Source organism: Macrobrachium nipponense, chromosome 18 (assembly GCF_015104395.2).
Source record: "Macrobrachium nipponense isolate FS-2020 chromosome 18, ASM1510439v2, whole genome shotgun sequence".
Classification (NCBI taxonomy): Eukaryota; Metazoa; Arthropoda; class Malacostraca; order Decapoda; family Palaemonidae; genus Macrobrachium; species Macrobrachium nipponense.
The window spans coordinates 70,277,085-70,299,798 of record NC_087211.1 but is presented as its reverse complement, the minus strand read 5'-3'; the positions used below and the strand labels follow the sequence as shown (position 1 = coordinate 70,299,798).

General features: G+C 35.1%; 3 protein-coding genes across 3 annotated transcripts in view; 1 reads left to right on the top strand and 2 right to left on the bottom strand.

Moving 5' to 3' along the window:
* Positions 1-1,938: 1,938 nt before the first annotated feature.
* Positions 1,939-22,714, bottom strand: part of LOC135196638 (fibroin heavy chain-like) — a 26,643-nt gene continuing 5,867 nt past the window's right edge. The window contains exons 4-8 of the mRNA XM_064223479.1: positions 22,670-22,714; positions 21,425-21,923; positions 20,168-20,178; positions 17,954-18,196; positions 1,939-2,804 (exon numbers count right to left, since the gene is read on the bottom strand). The exon at positions 22,670-22,714 is cut by the window's right edge and continues 40 nt beyond it. Coding sequence (XP_064079549.1) covers positions 2,262-2,804; positions 17,954-18,196; positions 20,168-20,178; positions 21,425-21,923; positions 22,670-22,714 — 1,341 coding nt within the window. The 3' untranslated portion in view covers positions 1,939-2,261. The remainder of the gene's footprint in view (positions 2,805-17,953; positions 18,197-20,167; positions 20,179-21,424; positions 21,924-22,669) is intronic.
* Positions 11,041-12,447, bottom strand: LOC135197132 (holotricin-3-like). The gene is made up of 2 exons (XM_064224102.1): positions 12,383-12,447; positions 11,041-11,728 (listed from the first exon to the last, which is right to left on the bottom strand). The coding sequence occupies exons 1-2, from the start codon at positions 12,392-12,394 to the stop codon at positions 11,132-11,134; spliced, it is 609 nt and encodes a 202-aa protein (XP_064080172.1). The 5' UTR covers positions 12,395-12,447; the 3' UTR covers positions 11,041-11,131.
* LOC135197131 (acanthoscurrin-1-like) lies at positions 16,734-18,290 on the top strand. Its single transcript, XM_064224101.1, has 2 exons — positions 16,734-16,804; positions 17,597-18,290. Exons 1-2 carry the CDS (start codon positions 16,793-16,795, stop codon positions 18,194-18,196), a joined length of 612 nt encoding a protein of 203 aa, XP_064080171.1. The 5' UTR covers positions 16,734-16,792; the 3' UTR covers positions 18,197-18,290.

Below are 22,714 nucleotides of genomic sequence, written 5' to 3'. Positions count from 1 at the left end.
TGTATGTATATGTATATATTGTCGAGTCTAACTGCGCTACGATCACTGTACATCACAACATTGACGCAAAACTATTTTTAGATAAATTCTTATTATCAGTACTTTAGTTCCCTGCTCATACAAAAAAAAGAGACGAATGTCATTCGTTGTATCGCAGTCGATGAATATAATAGTAATCACTCAACCTGATTGAGACGTCCAATTCATTTTGCCACTTATGAGGAAGAAAGAATAGTTTGTCATTCTTCGTTATGAGGTTTCGGGAGTAATTTTAGGATCTTGATTATACGTTAAAAAGGCGAACTTTAGGAGGGAATAGAGTCATTTGACGCCAAGTTATGTCATGAATTATGCACAGAATTGGCTGACTTGATTATTCGCAGGCACGTGACGCAAACGATAAATCTTTTAAACGCCACGAGAAACTGTTTGTTGCAGGAGTTATGTTTCTCCGGAACAGGAAACAAATTAAGACTAAAGAGACAGGAATAATAATAATAAACAAGTAAAAAAAAAATGCGCCAAGGTTTCTTCGGCGCAATCGAGTTTTCTGTACAGCGTATAATACTGTATGAAACTCTCATCGGAGGCCCATGAAATTTTCAGCCACACCCAGGTGGTGGCCGGTGTTGTTGGCACCTATAGCGCGGCCAGACGCATGATCCATGGCAAATCTTAACTTTAAATAAAATAAACAAACTACTGAGGCTAGAGGGCTGCAATTTGGTCTGCTTGACGATTGGAGGGTGGATGATCAACATACCAATTTGCAGCCCTCTAGCCTCAGCAGTTTTTAAGATCTGAGGGCGGCCGGACAGACAAAAAAGCCACCTCAATAGTTTTCTTTCACAGAAAACTAACAACGAAATAATCGCTGAAAAGACAGTCATAATATGAAAAACAGAACCATCGACCAAAACCCTCTCTCCCTCCATCCCTCCTTCCAGTCTTCGGGGAACAGGATCTCATAAACTCGCAGAGGATTTATGCCCGGAGCCTTCCTGAGCACCGACTGGGATTCCGAACAGCCTCGATGGTCGGTGATTTGCGGCCGGAGGTGGGTTTGTCTATTGGGGCCTTTAGGCGGATATACGTAAACGATTTATGGTATTGGTCGTCAATACCGAATTCGATACTCGACGAGTCTGTTCAGTCGAATGCATGGCGTGTTCAGCAGGTTTACTGGTTGCAGTCGAGTGTGAGCTGTTAGTAGGTGTTCGTTGGACAGTGCTGAGTCATTTGACTTTTGCTTTTACTGATTCTGTGTTTATGTATGTATGTATGTATGGATGTGTCTCTTTTACATGATTGGTATTATTTCTGATTAGATTTTAAAATTCTCTCTTTCTCTCTCTCTAAAAAAAATCTGAAAAATTGTTAAAGTGACTGTTCTTATCTTTCTCTCTCTCTCTCTCTCTCTCTCTTCTCAAAAACTAAAAAATGCAAACATTTCATTACTATACTTAGATTTTACATTTTCGCTCCTTCGCTCTCCCTCTCTCTTATTCTTAGATTTTATGCAGTCATTTCTCTCTCTCTCTCTCTCTCTCTCTCTCTCTCTCTCTCTCTCTCTCTCTCTCTCGTATATGAACATAATTGACTCTAATTTTAAGTTCGTGCAATTACTTTTCATGTCTCTAATTTTGAATTAGTGCCATTATGTTTTGCACTCTCTCTCATACAGGCACTTTAGCTGCGAGCATTAATGTCTCATATATTTCAAGGTATCCTCATATTCGTGGCAAAATGATGAAATTAAATGAATTCTGTATGAGTCATTTATGAATATACTACCTCCGTTCACTCTGCTACTCCAAATTTTATTTTCTGAAAATTATTTAAGCTCTGTAATATTTTTTATTCTATTCGTTCAATATTTTTTTTCTAATGTAGTCGGTGGATCAGTTTTATAGATGATTTTATAAATAAAACAATCGATTCTCTGCTTACAAAATTATATTCATTCGTTTTTCGTTTTAATCTATTTACATATTCGTATGATACAAGTTAGCTTTTATACAATGGGTTGCGGGTTCCTTCAGTGACCATGTGGATCGCATCTATGACCATTTGGATAGCATTTGTAACCTGGGACATTATGCATATCATCATGGATAACACAGGTGGCATCCATCACTGATAATAACATTGGCATCGAAAATATTACGGATAGCTTCGATTATATCCTACAGATGGCATCAGTATCCAAAGATTTATCATCAGTGGCCAAGTGGATAGCGCAAATAACTATCAGGATCAGATCAGTGGCCGTATCCGTAACCGTGGCCATAGTTGGTGTGGAGTCTGTTGGCCACAAAGGAGTGGCCATGGTATGGATGGGCGGCCACCCCCAATCCGTAAGTTGGTGGGGGGAAGACGAAGGAATGGGTAACGGTATGGCCGTGTCCGACGATGGGGCCGTGTCCGAAACCGTGACCATGTCCGAAACCGTGGCCATGTCCGAAACCGTGGCCATGTCCGAAACCGTGTCCATGTACGAAACCAGGTTCAGGATCAGCACTGCGTTTGCCAATGTAATGGCCGTAACCGAGTCCGCCGTGTCCGAAACCATGGCCGTAACCGTGGCCTATTCCATGGCCACCGAACCCGAAGCCACCGTGTCCGAAGCCGCCGTGTCCGAAACCTCCGTGTCCGAAGCTGCCGTGTCCGAAACCTAGCCCATGGCCTAGACCGAAGCCGATTCCGTGGCCACCGTAACCTCTGTGGATTGTGGTAACGGCGTAACCTGGATCAGCTGAGCGCTTCTGCTCTGCAGCCGAGTAGGCTACCAGCAGCACCACGAACTAAAGAGAATAAAGAAAATAAGAAAATTAACGACAGTGAATAAAATAAATCTAAATAAAAATGAAGATTATAATAAAATCCTAGTTTTGTTAAGATTCTTCCGTATCTAATTGCTAATATTTGATGTGACTATATATATATGTGTGTATATATATATATAAAATATATATAATCGTCAGCGAGTCATAATTACCAAAAATTTCATGATGTTTCAGTTGGGGATCCTGCTCAGTTACTCGGCGGATGGCCTAGGTGGTTATGACTCTGTGACAGAGATCCATTCCTTATATATAAAGATCCAGACCCCCTATCAACCTTTGTCGTGGGGGCTGTGGGGGGATTTCCAACCCCTCCTCTATCCCCCACCCGGGTCCTCTCATTTTCATGCTCCCTCGTTCATTCACATCACCTTCGGTCACATGAAAAAGAAAAAGAGAAAAAAAATGGACTCTATTTTACTTATGTCCAGAGGAACCGAGTGTAAATTCCACGCATCTCTTGTCTCGCGGAATCTCTGGGTTTTGGGGTGAAGGAAAGACACCGGAGAAAGTGATTTGCTATGTCACTAAATTGAGATAATCTTAACATAACATTAGACATTCTTAAAATAGCTAGGAGATCATTTTACTTTTCATAGTTGTTGTCTTTTTTTTTTTTTTTTTTTTTTTTTTTTAGAATCATAAATTTTCCGTTTTAGAATTCTTCAAACAGTGAGAGGAGAATTTTACTTTAAATGGTATTGGGGTTAAGGAAAGACTAGAGAAAGTTATTTGTTATGTCACTAAATTTAGATAACCTTAGAATAACATCGAGAGAATTTTATTTCCAATGGTATATCTTTTTAGAAATATATATTTTCAGTTTTAGAATGCCTAATAATGCAAGGAGAATATATTACTTTTAAAGGTTTTGTGGTTAAGGAAAGACTACAGAAAGTGATTTGTTATGTCACTAACTTGACAGATCCTTAGCATAGCAGTAGATTTTCAGCTTGAAAATTTTTAAAATGTAATGAGAGAATTTTACGTTTAATGGTTTCTAGAAAATCATTAATTTTTCAGCTTTAGAATTCCTAGAATTGCAATGAGAGAATTTTACTTTTAATGTTTTTTTGTTTTGTTTTCAATCGTAAAATTTCAGCTTAACAATTCTTAAAATTGTAACGAAAGAATTTGGCTTTTAATGCTTTTTTAAAATAATAAGGTTTCAGCTTTAGCATTCTTAAGACAGCAATGAAAGAATTTTACTCTCAATGGATTTTGAAAATCGTTAATTATAATTGCCTAAAAAGCTAGGCCTATGCTAGTTAAGCCTCACTCTTATAGCCAAATCCACGACGAAGAAGCGGTTACCATTTCAAGTACCCTGCTGATAAACTTATTAACGAAATGGTATTTTTAATGGTTTTTGAAAGTCAAGAATTTTTAAGATTCAAAATGAGGATAGGTCTAAGCTACGTAAGCTGAGTTGCTCTAATCAGATCTACGGAGAGTGGCAGTCAAACATTTACAGATTCACTGAATGGGAAATATTATGAGAGAGTAAAGTGCCCTGGGGTACTATGTTGAACACAAGACTTCAAAATAAAAGATACGCTCCTATTATCGCTTGTTCGTTCAAAAATAACGTTGGCGAGATAATGTCAGGGTGCACTAGCGTAAAGGAGAACTTAGACATCAAAGGTAATTTTACGATCGTTTACTTTCAGCAAATTTAACATCTTTGTAAATTATTTTTAACTGTGATTTACACCAATTGATATATATGATATATATTTCCTCATGTATCGTTGTTTTGACGTGTTTATACCTGCGTGTTTATATAGTGATGATATCTTCGGAATATTGTCAGGGTGGACGAGCGTAAAGAACTTGGAAAGGAAAGTTAACTTTACAATCGTATATATATATATATAATCTCATTGAAGAATTTTCTTTTTGCCGGTATGATTGACACCATATGATATGTATTTGCTCATGTGTATTTTCTTTATTTTTTTTTGCGTTTAGCTAGCATGTTTGTTTAATGATGGTATTCACGAGATAATGTCAGGGTGCGCGAGCGTAAAGGAGAACTTGCAAAGCAATGGTAGCTTTACGGTCGTATAATTTCTGCATGTAGTCTCTACAGAATTCTTCTTTTTCAGGCAAAATTTACATATTATGATAGGCATTTTCTCAGGTGTACATGTTTCACGTGTTTACGCCTGTGTGTTTATTTACAATTTGGTGAAAACATCACATTTCTTCATATTTCAGAAATGACGAAGAGGTTGTCGGGTGAACGTTAAGCGCATTATGAAGAAACGACTTACTTCGGAATGACTGTCAGCTATTTGATGTTTGATGTCTGCCTTGAGGGGACTTAGTATGAGAAATATTTTGGCTTATCACGTTCAGAATATTTTACTCCTATTACAGTTTCATTATGACAGAATTTGAAACTTCCGTGTCATATATAAATCCTTAATTAAAAGAATTCTAGGAATATTGACATAGAAAGATATTCATATAAGTGGGAATCTGGACTAAAATGGAAACATTGAGGGCAGTTCAGAGTCTGGATGTAAATCAGTAATCGAACTGAGATTCTAGGCCTTGATAAAACAGGCGTTTGGCTCTATGACGGAACGCAATTTTTTTTCCAAAATATATATTTTATTGGAATAACTATAATGAATTCCAAGCCATCCATCTCGGGCCAGCCTCTCCATCCATCCACTAGCCTTAATCAAAGTATGACGAATAAAGGTGCCTTGTTTCGAGATTAAAACGGCACGCAACGTCCCAGTTGATGGGAATTAGAATCCGGTCTCACTTGAAAGTTCGCCACATTTTTCACGGTAGGGGTAGACTATACTCGGTTTTTTTCCATCTGTCCATCCGCCTGTGGTGTTTTTGTATGGTAACACTGCGTCCCGGGCTTTAGATAGTGACATTCAGCTTACATTCAACGATTATAATAATATCCTATTTCGAATATTAACGGTGTAATTCGCATACAGTAAATTATTTAGACACTTTTCAGTTGCAAATGTACATCCAGATATCCTTTTATTTACCTAAAACTTACAAATAGCGTAACTATCTAAAGCCCGGGACGCAGTGTTACCATACAAAAACACCACAGGCGGATGGACAGATGAAAAAAAACCGAGTATAGTGTATATCACGATGACCATAAATAAAGTTGAGTCTTTGACCAAGAAACATTTGGAATTTGACTGGAAAAAAGTGACTAAGGTAATTATGCTGAGAAATTATTTTACAAAATTAGCGCCTTGTCAACCATAGGCTTGTATAGGAATATAAATGCAGTAATAATTAACTTATGAAAATGTAGGCCTTACTGATACTGAAAGGGATTTCGGATTAATACGCAAAAGGTATAATCCCATAATATTAAGCTAGCCAAAAAATTAAGGATTTTCTATGCTGGAATGGGGATTAAATATATCTAATAAAGGTGGCTACGAGACTAATAAATCAAGTCCAGTTCCTCTAAAATGAGGAGACGGGGTGAGAGATACTTGGATAGACAGATAGGCCTAGACAGATAGTCTGATAGTTCACAAACGGGTAGTTCAGTTCAGTAGTTCAGTTCAGTACTTCAGTTCAGTTCAGTACTTCATTTTAGTTCAGTATTTCAGTTCAGTTCAGCTCGTCTTGATTTCACTTTCAAGATACGAAGGATAGGTATATATATATATGTATATATATATATATAATATATATATATATATATAGTATATATATACATCTCTTTATATATATATATATATATATAATATATATAATATGTGTTTATATATTATATATATATATATATATATATATATATATATATATATATATATATATATAGAAAGAGAGAGAGAGAGAGAGAGAGAGAGAGAGAGAGAGAGAGAGAGAGAGAGAGAGAGAGAGAGAGAATTAATAATGAGTAAAAGATTAACAAGATGAAAGAGAAACAGAACAAATAAAAAAGAAAAATGAGAGAAAAAGAGAATTACAAATAAGAACGTCCTCGAACCCTCAAGTGAAAAAAAAGACGCCTCTAAAAATGAAAGAAATTAAACTGATTGAGAAGCAGAGCCAAGAGACCAGAGTCGACCCATAGTTGCCCCAACGCAAAAAAAAAAAAAAGGAAAATCGGAAAACGAATTATAACAAAACTTCAGAAGACATATCACGACCTTAGAGCGCAGCTTAGGCACACGGAGTAGTGATTCTCAATTAAGATAAGGCGGCTAAACGTTAGCAAGCAGAGAGAGAGAGAGAGAGAGAGAGAGAGAGAGAGAGCTCTGGATGCTTAGCAACGGCATATCTGCTTATCATCTCACGAGGGAGCCTCGCTGTGTCAGTCAAGACGGGAAGTTATGACTTCCACTCTGAACTTCTTGTGCGACATCTAATTATTTTTTGCATGGAGATAAGATTCCATCATCCGGACGCATTAAAATATACGCTAGAGATGAATACACATACACGCCACAAACACTCGCACTTGCGCACACATACACACACATTATATTCATATATATATAGTTATATATATATATATATATATATATATATATATATATATATATATATATATATTTGTATGTATCTATATTATTTATATATATAGTATCTATGTTTATACATATACTAGTATATACTATATATATATATATATATATATATATATATATTATATTATATTATTAAATAATTAATATATATATATTATAATTATTAATATAATTATTATATAATAATATATGATATGATATATATATATATATATATATATATTTATTTATAAATGTATATATACATACACACTCACACACATATATATAAGTATATATACATACAAATTTAACAAGGTCACTAACTAAAAACGAAGCAAAAAAAACCGCCATAACGCTCGCTCGGCCTTTCCCTAAATAACAGATGATCTCAGGTTACGTTTTTGCGTTACCTCGGATCGCCGAATGGACGCACCGCTGAGCACGAATCGACAGGTGATATGAATTGCGACGCCAGATGCTCTCAGCCTGATTGCGTCCCTTGCCAAATGTCAGGTTTCATCACACGGAATATTATCCGTAATCGGAGATTGGTGAAACTGATATGTTTTCGTTTTAAGATTCGTTTTCATAATAAATTTATAGACGAAGACTCACAAGTATGCCGACGTTTTGAAGATTGATTGCAATACACGTGAGAGTATGCACAATGTATAGAATATCACTATTTTCGTTTGTTATGTCATAGTTTTGGTTATATTACAAATAAATTTGAATATATTTTCATTTTTATCGGATTCATATTTAAGGAAAACAAATTTGAAATATATTTTTCATTTTTATCGGAATCATATCAAGGAAAACAAATTTTAATATATTTTTCATTTTTATCGGATTCATATTCAAGGAAAACAAATTTTGAAATGAATCATTGGTCATTTTTCATCGGATCATATTTAGGAAAACAAATTTATTTTTATATATTTTCATTTTTATCGATTCATATTTTCAAGGAAAACAAATTTGAAAGGATATTTTCATATTTATCGATCATATTCAAGGAAAAACAAATTTGAATATATTTTCCATTTTTATCGGAATCATATTCAAGGAAAACAATTTTTAATATATTTTCATTTTTATCGGATTCATATTTAAGGAAAACAAATTTGAATATATTTTCATTTTTATCGGATTCATATCGAAGGAAAACAAATTTTAATATATTTTCATTATTATCGGATTCATATTCAAGGAAAACAAATTTGAATATATTTCCATTTTTATCGGAATCATATTCAAGGAAAACAAATTTGAATATATTTCCATTTTTTATCGAAATCATATTCAATGAAAACAAATTTGAATATATTTTCATTCTTATCGGATTCATATTCAAGGAAAACAAATTTGAATATATTTTCATTTTTATCGGAATCATATTCAATGAAAACAAATTTGATTATATTTTCAATTTTATCGGAATCATATTCAAGGAAAACAAATTTGAATATATTTCCATTTTTTATCGGAATCATATTCAATGAAAACAAATTTGAATATATTTTCATTTTTATCGGAATCATATCGAAGGAAAACAAATTTGAATATATTTTCATTTTTATCGGAATCATATCGAAGGAAAACAAATTTGAATATATTTTCATTTTTATCGGAATCATATGCAATGAAAACAAATTTGAATATATTTTCATTTTTATCGGAATCATACTCAAGGAAAACAAATTTGAATATATTTTCATTTTCATCGGAATCATATTTAAGGAAAACAAATTTGAATATATTTTCATTTTTATCGGAATCATATTCAAAGAAAACAAATTTGAATATATTTTCATTTTTATCGGAATCATATTAAAGGAAAACAAATTTGAATATATTTTAATTTTTATCGGAATCATATTCAAGGAAAACAAATTTGAATGTTTTCATTTTTATCGGAATCATAACATAGTTATATTTAAGGAAAATTGAAAACAAGCTTAAGAATTATACGCAAATTGTTTAAATGACTATTTAGTTAAATGACTACATTCTGGTCTCAAGTAATGAAAACGATGGATGTATTTTAACGTATATTGGAAACTTATGGAAGTTTACTATGGGGTGGAAAGTTACTATGTAGTCAAGATGAAAGACTGAGAATAACTATATATATATTGGTAAGTTGCTCTGTAATCTAAGGACAAATTTGGAAGTATGATGTAGAACTGAAATTCGAGATAGAGGGTAATTTCTTCACGGTACAGATGCAGTATGAAAACTAACTTCAGACTGATGAACTGTTTTAAAGCTTATGATCAATGATAGAAACTAGTTAAAGAGTAAGAAGTTACCCTGTATTACGTGATGCTGGGAAGTTTATCTGTAATTTAAATGAAGTGCTGAAGCCAATCACAGATTCTGAATCTGTCCTGTAGATTATAAAGTAAGCTGTGAAGTAATTACATATTGCGAATTCCCATTTGGGCTAAAGTTAACGAAAGTTTGTTGAGTGACCCTGAGGTTATCCTGACGTGAGCTATAGATGGGATAACGATTCTGAAGACTATAAGGAAACACGGAAGTTAGTAATGAAATATAGTTGATTTATCGTACACAGTGGGTCACTTAATGAAGGGATGACGTCATGAAGGGATGAAGTTATCTATACAATTTAGATAAAGGATGAGAAGTATTCCTATTCATAGTTTCTGGCGTAAGGATAAAGTTGGACCAAGCGGATCTTAATACATACAGATTTAATGGTTTATTTATGTCCAATTTTCTTCCCCAGAAAATGGGGCTGAACAGTACTAGAAGTATATTACATCCCTATGGTATGCATTTAGAAAGGCTAAAGGTTTGTATAGGATGCGGGAAAATATCTAATTAATAAATAATTTGATATCATCACTTTCTCGTTATTTTTATTGGAAAAATAAGGTCCACAGTAGTATATATGTAGTATATTGCTATATACAGGAAGCTTTCGCCACAATAGTATATTTGTAATATACAGCAAATATACTATTGTGGACTTTCCTTTCCAAATTCAGTCAGTATATGTTGGACAAAGGGGAATGTTGCCATTAGGTTTTAGATAGTGTCAGGAGAATAAGTACCAACGTTTTAGGTAAAGTATTACCCCAAAATATGTAAAACCAACGAGTGTTCCACCAAGTGCTATGCCCAGATAGAACATCAAGACAAGGTAGACAAATTGACAGAGAATTGTAAAGATTGGATGATTAAGTGGTCCTATGTATATGAGCTGAAAATAAAAGGCAGAAAATTAGTTATATTTTCAGTGTGAAAATATCAAAATAGATATTATATAAATAATGATTTGAAGTCAGAGGCGAATTTAGTCATGTTGTTCTGTTATTAGGTCATCCAGAAAATGATCCTTCCACAAACATGAACTCAATAATTTAATTTTCATCAGAATTTTTCATGTAGAATTTTATAGAAATATATATATGTATATATATATATATAGTATATATATATATATATATATATATATATATATATTATATATATCTACATATATATATATATATATATATATATATATATATATATGTGTGTGTGTGTGTGTGTGTGCATGTGTGTGTATGTATGTTTGTGCGTGTGTGTGTGTACATGAGAGTTTTAAGCTGACTGGCATTTTGCTTCTAAATATTTTTTTTTTTAAAAGGATATGAATAGTATAATTGATTTTTCTGCTGCAGCATAAATATTTATTTTGTTTCTTATAACCTTTATACATATTAATACTTAAGAAAGATTTCTCATCGCTTAAAACTATCGGCCGTGTCCGTAACCGTGTCCGTAACCGTGTCCGTGGTGGCTGTGACCGTAGATTGGATAATGGACGACTTCGTAAATAGGATAACTGACGCTGTATTCGACGGTGTGCCCGTGGCCGCCGTGGCCATGCCCGAGCCCGTGTCCGTGTCCGTGACCGAATCCGCCTCCGAGTCCGCCGAATCCGTGTCCGAATCCACCGAATCCGTGACCGAAGCCGTGGCCGCCATGCAGGTAACCGGGTTCGGGATCTGCCTTGGCTTCAGGTTGAGCTTCAGGTTGAGCTTCAGGTTGAGCTTCGCGCTTTCCAATGTAGTGGCCGCCGTGTCCTAAGCCGTGTCCTAAGAAGAGCCCTCGGCCGAATCCGCCGTGTCCGAAACCACCGAAACCACCGTGTCCGAAACCACCACGTCCGAAGCCTCCTCCGTGTCCGAAGCCTCCGTGTCCGAAGCCTCCGTGTCCAAAGCCACCGTAACGGCCGAAGCCGAGTCCACGCCCTCCAAATCCGTGCCCGAAGCCTCCGAATCCGTGCCCAGGATCAGCCGAACGCTTTTGCTGCTCTGCAGCCACAAGGGCTGCCAACAGGACCACGACCTTTGAAGGGAACAAAGTGTATGTGAAAATACCCTCACTATTTTAGAAAAATAACCAATTTGATGATTAATGGGGATAATAAATAGGAGTGAGAGTAAACTACCCTCACTATTTTAGAAAAATAACCAATTTGATGATTAATGGGGATAATAAATAGGAGTGAGAGTAACTAACCTCACTTTACTTGAGCAGATTTTGTTCATCATATGTCAAAGTACTGTTCAGCGATTAGATATTTGTTTTAGAATTCACAGTTCATCGGTAATGGTAACACTTATTTCCAGGTGTACGATGATGCTATGAAACCTTCTTATATTTCAACTATCTTTTAATGGATACCAGAGTAGAGAAGAAAATGACCTTATTCACACACATACATATATCATATATAATATATTATATATATATATATATATATATATATATATAATATATATATCTATATATATATATATAAATGTGATAAATAATGGTAGTGGAGTGTCTCGAGCACAATCAACAATATATATATATATATATATATATATATATATATATATATATATATATATATATATATACGTACTAACAGAAAATAAGAAACACCCCTTTGAATTATCAGCGCCTTGTAACTTCATACGAAATGCAATATAAAAAGCGACAAAGACTCCTTACCAAAACTCTCATGGTTTCAGGAGTAGGCGATCTTGGCGTAGGTAGAGAAGGAGGCTGCAGCCGGATATGGTGACCTGAGGAGAGTTTCCTCTTAATATAAGCGGCTCGCGAGCCTGGAAGGAGGGGGTAGTGGGAGGTGAACCACCCTCCGAGCCACTCGTGAGAGCAGCTTCTAGAATAACTTTTTACAGGCATTCTGTAGGACGCAAATGAAGTGAATGAATGGAACCCAGTGACTTAGAGAATAAATAATAGCGTGAATGACTGACATTAACCCAAGGGTTGCCACGGTGTCTTGTCTTTTCAGCAATCACTCATTGCAAGGTGATATGTTCTTTTTTTTTTTGCAAAGCTTGACATACGAGCGGACGGAGGGAAGCGTGAACGAATATTATCTCTGGCAGAAAATCACGCAAGAGAGAGAGAGAGAGAGAGAGAGAGAGAGAGAGAGAGAGAGAGAGAGAGAGAGAGGCCTGAATACTCGGTAAGTTACTGGGAAAGAAAATGATAATAATCTCTGTTCCACTCAAACGTACATGTAGTTAATCATACAGAGAGAGAGAGAGAGAGAGAGAGAGAGAGAGAGAGAGAGAGAGAGAGAGAGAGAGAGAGAGAGGCTGAAATACTCGGTAAGTTATTGGGAAAGAAAATTATGATAATCTGTTCCACTCAAACGTACTACATGTAGTTAATCATAGAGAGAGAGAGAGAGAGAGAGAGAGAGAGAGAGAGAGAGAAAGAGAGAGAGAGAGAGGCTGAAATACTCGGTAAGTTATTGAGAAAGAAAATTATGATAATCTGTTCCACTCAAACGTACTACATGTAGTTAATCATACAGAGAGAGAGAGAGAGAGAGAGAGAGAGAGAGAGAGGCTACTGAAATAGACGGGACCTTACAGTGAAAGAAAATGATAGTAATCTTTCCTCTGGTCAAACGTTTTGCTTGCAAGCATTTCAATGACTGATTTGTACCTTTTTGGAAGTTGCAGTCGACCATATTCCCTTCTTACTGAGAAAAGAAGAATGGTACATAAACTTTCATAAAAAGAGTATTAATTTTCATCATCAACATCAACATCAACATTATCATTATGATTACTTTCATTATTACTTTAATTATAAGCAGAAATTAATTCATAACTGGGAAATATATTCAGTACCCCAGATTTCTTTGGGTAACTATAAGAAATAACAAAGTATTCTTTACTGTAAACGCTATAAATTCATAGCTGGAAAATATAGGGGCAAGATAAAATATGTTCAATGTCCTAGATTTCTTTGGGGAACTCTTTTGGATAACTCTACATAAATAGAAATAAATTGACAGCTGGGAAACAAATGGGGTAGGTAAAAATATATTCAATGTGCCAGACTCCTTTGGGTAACTCTAAGAAATATCAGAATATCTTTAATGTAAACAGCAATTAATTCATAACTGGGAAATAAAAGAGCAAGGTAAAAATATATTCAGTATCCCAGATTTCTTTGCATAACCAAGAAATATCAGAATATGCTCCAGTGTAAACAACAATAAATTCATAACTTGGAAATAAATGGGCAAAGTAAAAAGATATTCGTATCCCAGATTTCTTTGGGTAACTTTTGGATAACTCTATGACATATAAAAAAATACTTTATCATAAACAGAAATAAATTGACACGTGCGAAACAAATGGGGTAGGAAAAAATATATCCAATGTCCAAGATTTCTTTGGGTAGCTCTAAGAAATATCAGAATATCTTTAATGTAAACAGCAATAAATTCATAACGTGGAAATAAATTGGCAAAGTAAAGACATTCAATGTCCTAGATTCCTCTGGGTTACTATAAATATCAAAATATGCGTTAATGTAAACAACAATAAATTTATAACTGGGAAATAAATGTGCAAGGTAAAAGATATTCAATATCACAGATATCTTGAAGTAACTCTTAGATATATCAAAATCAGAAATAAGATAGTGAGGAATAGAAGGCTTCCTACCTACCTATCCGACATATCACACTGAACCGTGTCCATTGGATCCTGGGGCTTGAATCCCCCAAGCGATACATGTCAGGGGAAGGGAGACAGCAGGAGAGCTATGGATTACACCAGGCTGAACTGTCTGACCTTAAACGACGGTCTCGTACGAAAATCAGAAAATTCTTTCTGTCGATTTTTTTTAATGAATTGGAGATTTAATCTTGTTGTTTGCATGGGCGAGAAATGAATATGTTTAACGATGAAAACTATGTTGCTAGGCAAGGTGACCTTGCTATCAGTTTTACAGGAACGTTATTGACAAGCTAAGGTGGATACGAAGTCATCTGTTAGAAAAGGAGAATTTGAATAATAATAATAATAATAATAATAATAATAATAATAATAATAATAATAATTAATGCTTTATTTCGCATAAAATACACTATAGTGAATTTTATACATAGAGCAAATATATAAAAAAAATATACTAAAACACACTTACAGTAGATAAAAATATGTGTGAAAATATTGATTTATTCTGAAAAAAAATCCTTCATAAATGCCAAAAATAAAATTAGTGCCTTCATTGGTGTTATATTAGACTTGTATATATATAATTATAATATATAATATATATATATTATAATATATAAAAATAAAATTATTTTTTGTATATTCTTATAATATACACACACCACACACAACACACACACACACACCCACACATTATATATATATATACCAATAGTATATATATATTCCTTCCAGCCACTGCCAGTGGCGGTAAGATAAATAGTATATATATATATATATATATATCTATATATATATATATATATAATAATATAATATATATATATAAGAGATTTATATATATAGACCCTCATATATATATATCATATATATATATATATATATATATATATATATATATATATATATATATATTCCTTCTAATTAAGATAACCCGAGTTCGAATCTCGTTCGAAATAACGTATTTTAGGCACGTTCCGTTAACTCCCATTATACTATACTTGGTTGTCAGTCGACTATAGTGAGTTGCCACTAATTTAGGTGGCATAGGATAAAGACTCTCTTCTCAAAATATTCACTATAAACCGAACATATATTTGCATGCTTCAGGATATAATATACTCCAATACAAACGAGCTGAATTTCTTGATTCGCATATAGAATATTCACCAATAATCCACATAAATGTACTGAATGCCGTCATTGTCGCATAGTATATTCACGAATAATCCATTGCTGATGATATATGTGGGATAATAAAGAGATGTCCACATGTCATGTCCAATTGGTAATACTTATCCAAGGAAAATTGTTTCCTGATTTTCGGTGCTTAAGTCAAACCCACATGTCACTTCTTTATTTCGCGATAATAAGGTAAGTAGCTTCCTCATAACTATGCGATCAGTATTTCTGAAATCACGCGTCATTCTTCCTCGAGAAAATATTTGTTTTTTGTGTCTCGTCATTTCGTCTCTCCATCTCAAATCGCAGGTAACCTTATTTACGCTTGATGGAAATGATACTTAGTCTTATTTATGTTTGTTTCAATGGATGCATAATGTTATTTATGCCCGGTTGAGATTTATGCAAATATATTTCTGTTATTTATGCCTGTTTCAAATGATGGGTATATTTTCTATTTACGTTTGTCTCGGATGACTGATAACCTTTGTTTATGTCAGACTGGAATGAATCTTATAGTCTTATTTACGTTTGTTTCAAGGATTTTATTGTTATTTATGTCTGGTTGGAAATATGCAGATTTTTCTACTCATGTCTGTTACGTCTGTCTCAAATGACATAATTTGATTTAAGTCTGTCTCAGATGACGGATAACCTTACCTACGGTAATGTGAAATGACGGATACGTACCGTTCCGTCCATCACGCATGGGAACTTCACATCCGAACTGCATTCGAGAAAGTGAAAAAGAAGAAGAAGAAGAAGAAAAAAAAAAACTCAAGCGTTTTGACACACCGATTTCCGCCGTCACGCGATGTCGGTAATACATGCATTTATTCAAATCCCGCGTCGTCATCCGACCGCGGTTCGACCCCCGCGGGGGGCGGCGACCTTTGAAGCGCCTGCCAAGGATCTGCGGCGGAGACATTCACGAAGTCAGTGACCTCGATAGCCACGGCACCACCGGATTGTATCCGATATATCATGACTATCTGATCATGACTATTCGGCGGTGGGTGGTCGGTGGTTGGGGGTCCGGTGGTTGGGACTTAGAAGAGAGGTCCCGGCCCCTATAGGGACTCCTACGTCCTCCCCCGAGGTCCTCTGAGGACCTCCTCCAGGTGTCTCGGCGCCTTTATATTGACATGGAATCGCTCTTCACATCACTGTGTCCATCAGCGGCCTCCAGGTCTTCCATCTCCTCCCAGGAACGTATTCGAGTCACACAATGAGAGTATTGGTAAGGAATCAGCGAACAGGAATCTGTTTGGTGGTTTTCATATATATATATATATATATATATATATATATATATATATATATATATATATATATTAGATAAATAACCTCTTGACATCTCGATTTTTCATTTTCCATTTGGGTTTAAAGCTTTGTAGTGAATGAAGCTTGCCCAGAAATTGTGTGAAGAATTCGAGAGGAAAGAGATCATTATGGCCATTTATATATATACATAATATATATATATATATATATATATATATATATATATATATATATATATATATATATACATATATGATATATTATACATATATGTATATATACATATACATATACATATATACATATATATATATATATATATATATATATATATATATATATTAATATATATATATATATATATATATATAAAGTATAAAAATTAGTTAACATCCATATTAGACACATTTCTTAAATGAAAGCACAAACTGTATTCATAAACACTTTCCGTGTATAGTATATTGGATATTCACATATGCATTCTATATACACACACATACATACATACATACGCACATCTTTATATACATAGAATTATAGTACAATCAGTAATTTATTCTGTTTAATCTTTTCCTTTACAGCAGATCTCTCTCTAAGTTTTCACTGATTTACTAATTATTTTCAATGTTTTGCCTTCCCTGACTTGCTTATTCCCATCTCTATATCTCCATTAGAAAAAAAAAATATTTACTGAACTTCATCTGATTGAGAGAAAGATTATTTATTAATTCTGTTAATTTCTTTCCAGCTCGTAGTTCTGTTGGCAGCCCTTGTGGCTGCAGAGCAGCAAAAGCGTTCGGCCGATCCTGGACATGGATTCGGAGGCTTCGGCCACGGCTTCGGAGGTCGCGGACTCGGCTTCGGCCGTTACGGCGGCTTTGGACACGGAGGTTTCGGACACGGAGGCTTCGGACACGGAGGCTTCGGGCGCGGTGGTTTCGGACACGGTGGTTTCGGTGGTTTCGGACACGGCGGATTCGGCCGAGGGCTCTTCTTGGGACACGGCTTAGGACACGGCGGCCACTACATTGGAAAGCGTGAAGCTCAACCTGAAGCTCAACCTGAAGCTCAACCTGAAGCCAAGGCAGATCCCGAACCCGGTTACCTGCATGGCGGCCACGGCTTCGGTCACGGATTCGGTGGATTCGGACACGGATTCGGCGGACTCGGAGGCGGATTCGGTCACGGACACGGACACGGACACGGGCTCGGGCATGGCCACGGCGGCCACGGGCACACCGTCGAATACAGCGTCAGTTATCCTATTTACGAAGTCGTCCAATATCCAATCTACGGTCACAGCCACCACGGACACGGTTACGGACACGGTTACGGACACGGATGGTAACTGCACCAGAAAAACAAATAAAAAAAAGGTCACTTCTTGTATAATGACGAAAACGCACAGGCCGTGTAAATCGAAATAAAAATGAATGTCTCTACTTATGGATATTGTTTTTAGCATCATTTCCCGAAAGCATATCTTAAGGTTGATGGTACAATATCTAATGACGATAACAATATATTATAGTATGGATTAAAATATTATATATTCCTTCAGGCTCTGTGATACGCCTATGAATGACCCCAGTTACTTATAACTGCTTTTTCACCCTTCTTAGCACCATTGTTTTAATGTTTTCCTAAGGGCAAAATACAATCTTTTATATTCTTTGAGGTGATGTAATACTTAGCGCCAGATTTTGAAAGGTGAATATATATATATATATATATATATATATGTATATATATATATATATATATATATATATATATATATGTATATATATATATATATATATATATAATATATATATATATATATTATATATATATATATATATATATATATATCACATTAGGTATATATCTTCTAGTAATATATATTCTAGTAAGAAGAGGTTTGGTTCTAAACGTCGAGAATACACAACATACATTAAAATGATCTGAAGTATCGAGGAATTGCTTAAAATAGTTCTATAATACTAAAATAATCGTATGAAGACCGAAATTCAATAGGAAAAACTTCGTTCTGAGGAAGTCGTATGGAAACAGAAATACAAAAAAATGTAAGTTAAAGCGGATTATTTATACAGTACCTCCTTAAAACAAAAGAATGATTTTCATTGAGAGAGAGAGAGAGAGAGAGAGAGAGAGAGAGAGAGAGAGAGAGAGAGAGAGCCGCAAAGTCGAGGCTGTGATGCATATAATCCAATGCTTTATTTACCCTAATCCACTTGTTATAAAAAGGTATAAAAAAAAGAGGCAACGTTCTTTAAACCCGAAAAAGTGATGGAACCCCACTGGACGATCGAAGATAGAAAAGATGTGATAACAGGAGAATCCCATAGCTTTGCATCAGATTGAAAGGAACAAACTTTCGTAATATATTCTTTTATTATAATATAAGAATCATTATTCCGTTTTTTGTAGCTGACCGTGAATATTAACTGAATATAACTGAAGCTTTAATCTTGCTTCTGATTGGCCAATGTATCTGAATTTTGGCTTGGCCTCTAGTGGATGGTGTAGATCAAGAGTTTTAGCCAATCACGTGTAGCTTCAGCTATTCTGCTGTGGATATTTAGTTTTTTTATTTAGCTTTTTTTTTTTATTTATTTTTTTTTTTTTTACCTCGATCCTCCCTCCTTCGTTCGAATCCTGAGGGGGGAAGTAAAGAGAGAACGGGAACCTTCTGTTGGGAAGCTTCTATTGACTAAGGATGCGTTTACAATCCTTTAATTACTTGACCCCTCGAACTCCCACCGAAGAAGATTATCATCTTAACCCACTTTAGACTCTAGGTATAAAAAAAGACGGTGTGGGTGGGGTTTTGAGAGAGAGAGAGAGAGAGAGAGAGAAACTCCCAAAGAAAAGAAGAGAGAGAGAGAGAGAGAGAGAGAGAGAGAGAGAGAGAGAGAGAATCTCTCTGACGTCATCGAATAGAAATGCATTAAGTATCCAAGAAATGAACTGAATCCCAACCAAATACAGTAATGGTCAGTAAGTATACTGATCTTTTCTATATTAACCTCATACCCTTTTGCATCAACGTTCTAAACGTTTCACCACTGAACAACAAACGTCAACTAAATTAAGATATTTGCTGTTAGGCAGTTTGCTTTTTTGACTGAAAGCATACAAATCCGGATCTGGATTAGGGATTTCTTTGGATTTCTTACGCGGGGGTGGGGGGGGGAGGGAGGGGGGAGGGAGTGGGGAAAGGGGTGGGGCCAGGATGGATGCCCCATTTGAGGAGGCTTACGGACCAGGAAAGATACTTTTTTAATATGGCATCTTCCACTTAAGGGACATTCACCTCTTGAAGTCCTGATAATGCAAGCGTGAATATTTCATTATCATATTGAACTCCGATGAAGTTTCAAGAGATTTCAGTCCTTTTCCAGACCCCAAGAATTCTTTATAACTTTGTTTACATTTGCTCCGATCTTCTGTTGTCCAACACGAGCTATGTGCATCATGGCCGACCACATGTCCATAGATCACCAGAATCCGGGACCATCAGACGTCTGTGGATTACCAGAAATGTCTTCAAGGACCACTAAATGTCTATGGACCATCAGAGAAGTTGTCAGGTACCGGTACTAGAAGCCAGTGGATCTTCAGGAGAGTCATGGAGACCACCAACCAGATGGCCATAGATAATTAAGTATATATATGTACATATACATATACAGTATATATGTATATATATGTATATATATGATATATATATATATATAGTATATATATACATACGCTCGTACACACCTATTATATATATATATATATATATATATATATATATATATATATATATACACACACACAACACACACATATATATATAATATATATATATATATATATATATATATATATATATGTATGTATGTATATATATATATATATATCTATATCCATATATATGTGTATATATATATATATATATATATATATATATATATATATATATATATCACGCATTAAGATACAAATGTCCTTTTAATATCTAATTCGCTCTACCTCGGAATTAATATATTTTCATAAATGTTAACCGAAGGGGAATTTTTTAGTCGATAATAAATTCCCCTTCGGTCAACAAATATGAAAATATATTAATTCCGGGTTAGAACGAATTAGATATTAAAAGACATTTGTAGCTCAATGCGTATATATGAATTGCGGTAATGTGATATGATTCATATATATATATATACATGTATATACTTTCATAATATAGTTTATGCAATTATTCCACACATGAACTGTGGGAAATAATAACCAATAACCACTCTCTAAACTTCTAACATCTGTGACAGCGATAAAAGCCGGCACATCTTATTATCTAGAACAATTTTCGGAAGTCACGACAGACAGAGAGTCATACACATTTTTCAGATGTGGTATATAAATATTTCTTATATGAAATGGGCAGGATCGAGAGGTATATATAGCCAGAGTAAATGATCTAAATGATACATTCGAGTTTAATTTTGATACATTTACACTATGTACAGATTAGAATTGCTACAAATATACATTTAGTTTTTTATAACTATTATGGTTTATCGGCCATATCCATAACTGTGACCATAGATAGGATAACTGACGGTGTATCCAACGGTGTGTCCGTGACCGTGTCCGAATCCATGTCCAAAACCATGACCAAATCTATGTCCTAGACCATGGCCAAATCCGTGACCGAAACCGTGTCCGTGTCCGTGTCCATGTCCAAAACCGAATCCATGACCAAATCCGTGTCCGTGTCCATGTCCGAAACCGAATCCGTGTCCGAATCCACCGAATCCATGGCCGAAGCCGTGGCCATGTCCATAACCAGGCTCAGGATCTGCTTCAGGTTCAGCTTCACGTTTACCAATGTAGTGGCCACCGTGTCCGAAACCACCGTGTCCAAAACCACCGTGGTGGCGTACGTAGGTGTATCCAATTCCGTGGCCGAAGCCGTGTCCAAGACCTCCGAATCCGTGGCCAAAGCCTCCGATTCCGTAGCCAGGATCGGCCGAACGCTTCTGCTGCTCTGCAGCCACAAGGGCTGCCAACAGGACCACGAGCTAGAACGGAAATAAATTAGAAATGTTAATAAAAAAAGGAATGAATAAAATGCGAATAAATCCCAGTTTTTAGCATCACAACTAAAATTGCAATTATCAGATAATATGTACCTATAGCTCCTAATGGCTGCCTTCACACAGATTAATAACCTCTCCTTTAAGTGCAATTTGTTTTGAAAATATGTAAGGCTGAAATTAACTCAATACGATGACGTATGTTGATGTTTTGAACAATAAGCCACAGCTCTTCCAGATTATCCGTTAAATATAGCAATCATCAACAGGTGATCGAGATATTAACTTTTGCTGAATGGTTCACTCCATGTATATTATTACTAAAAGAGTGTCTTGCATTTTTGTAATGAGATTTAAGCTAGTGAAGAGAAAATTGGGTTTAATTTAGGTATATGGACAATACTACGTTCTTGTGAATAACGGCCCAATTATATAGTGCATATTTATTGTGCATTCAAACAAGTGGTAGATATGTACATCCTATATTCACTGACTAAAACGTATCCCTTTATAAATAGAATATTTAATTGTATTTATAGAAGAATATTATGGGAGTGTTATCCGTTTAACTATTATGTGAACAGGAACACTGATTAAAAAGAGAGAAGTGGAATGATTGAAAAGAGAGAAGTGGAATCCATAACCACAAGATACTTTCCCATTCATCAATAAAAAAAAAACACACACACATTCTTGAGACAGAAAAACAATCTCCATCGTTATTTCCTTACCAAGACTTTCATGGTGTCAGGAGAAGACGATCTTGGAGCAGGTGG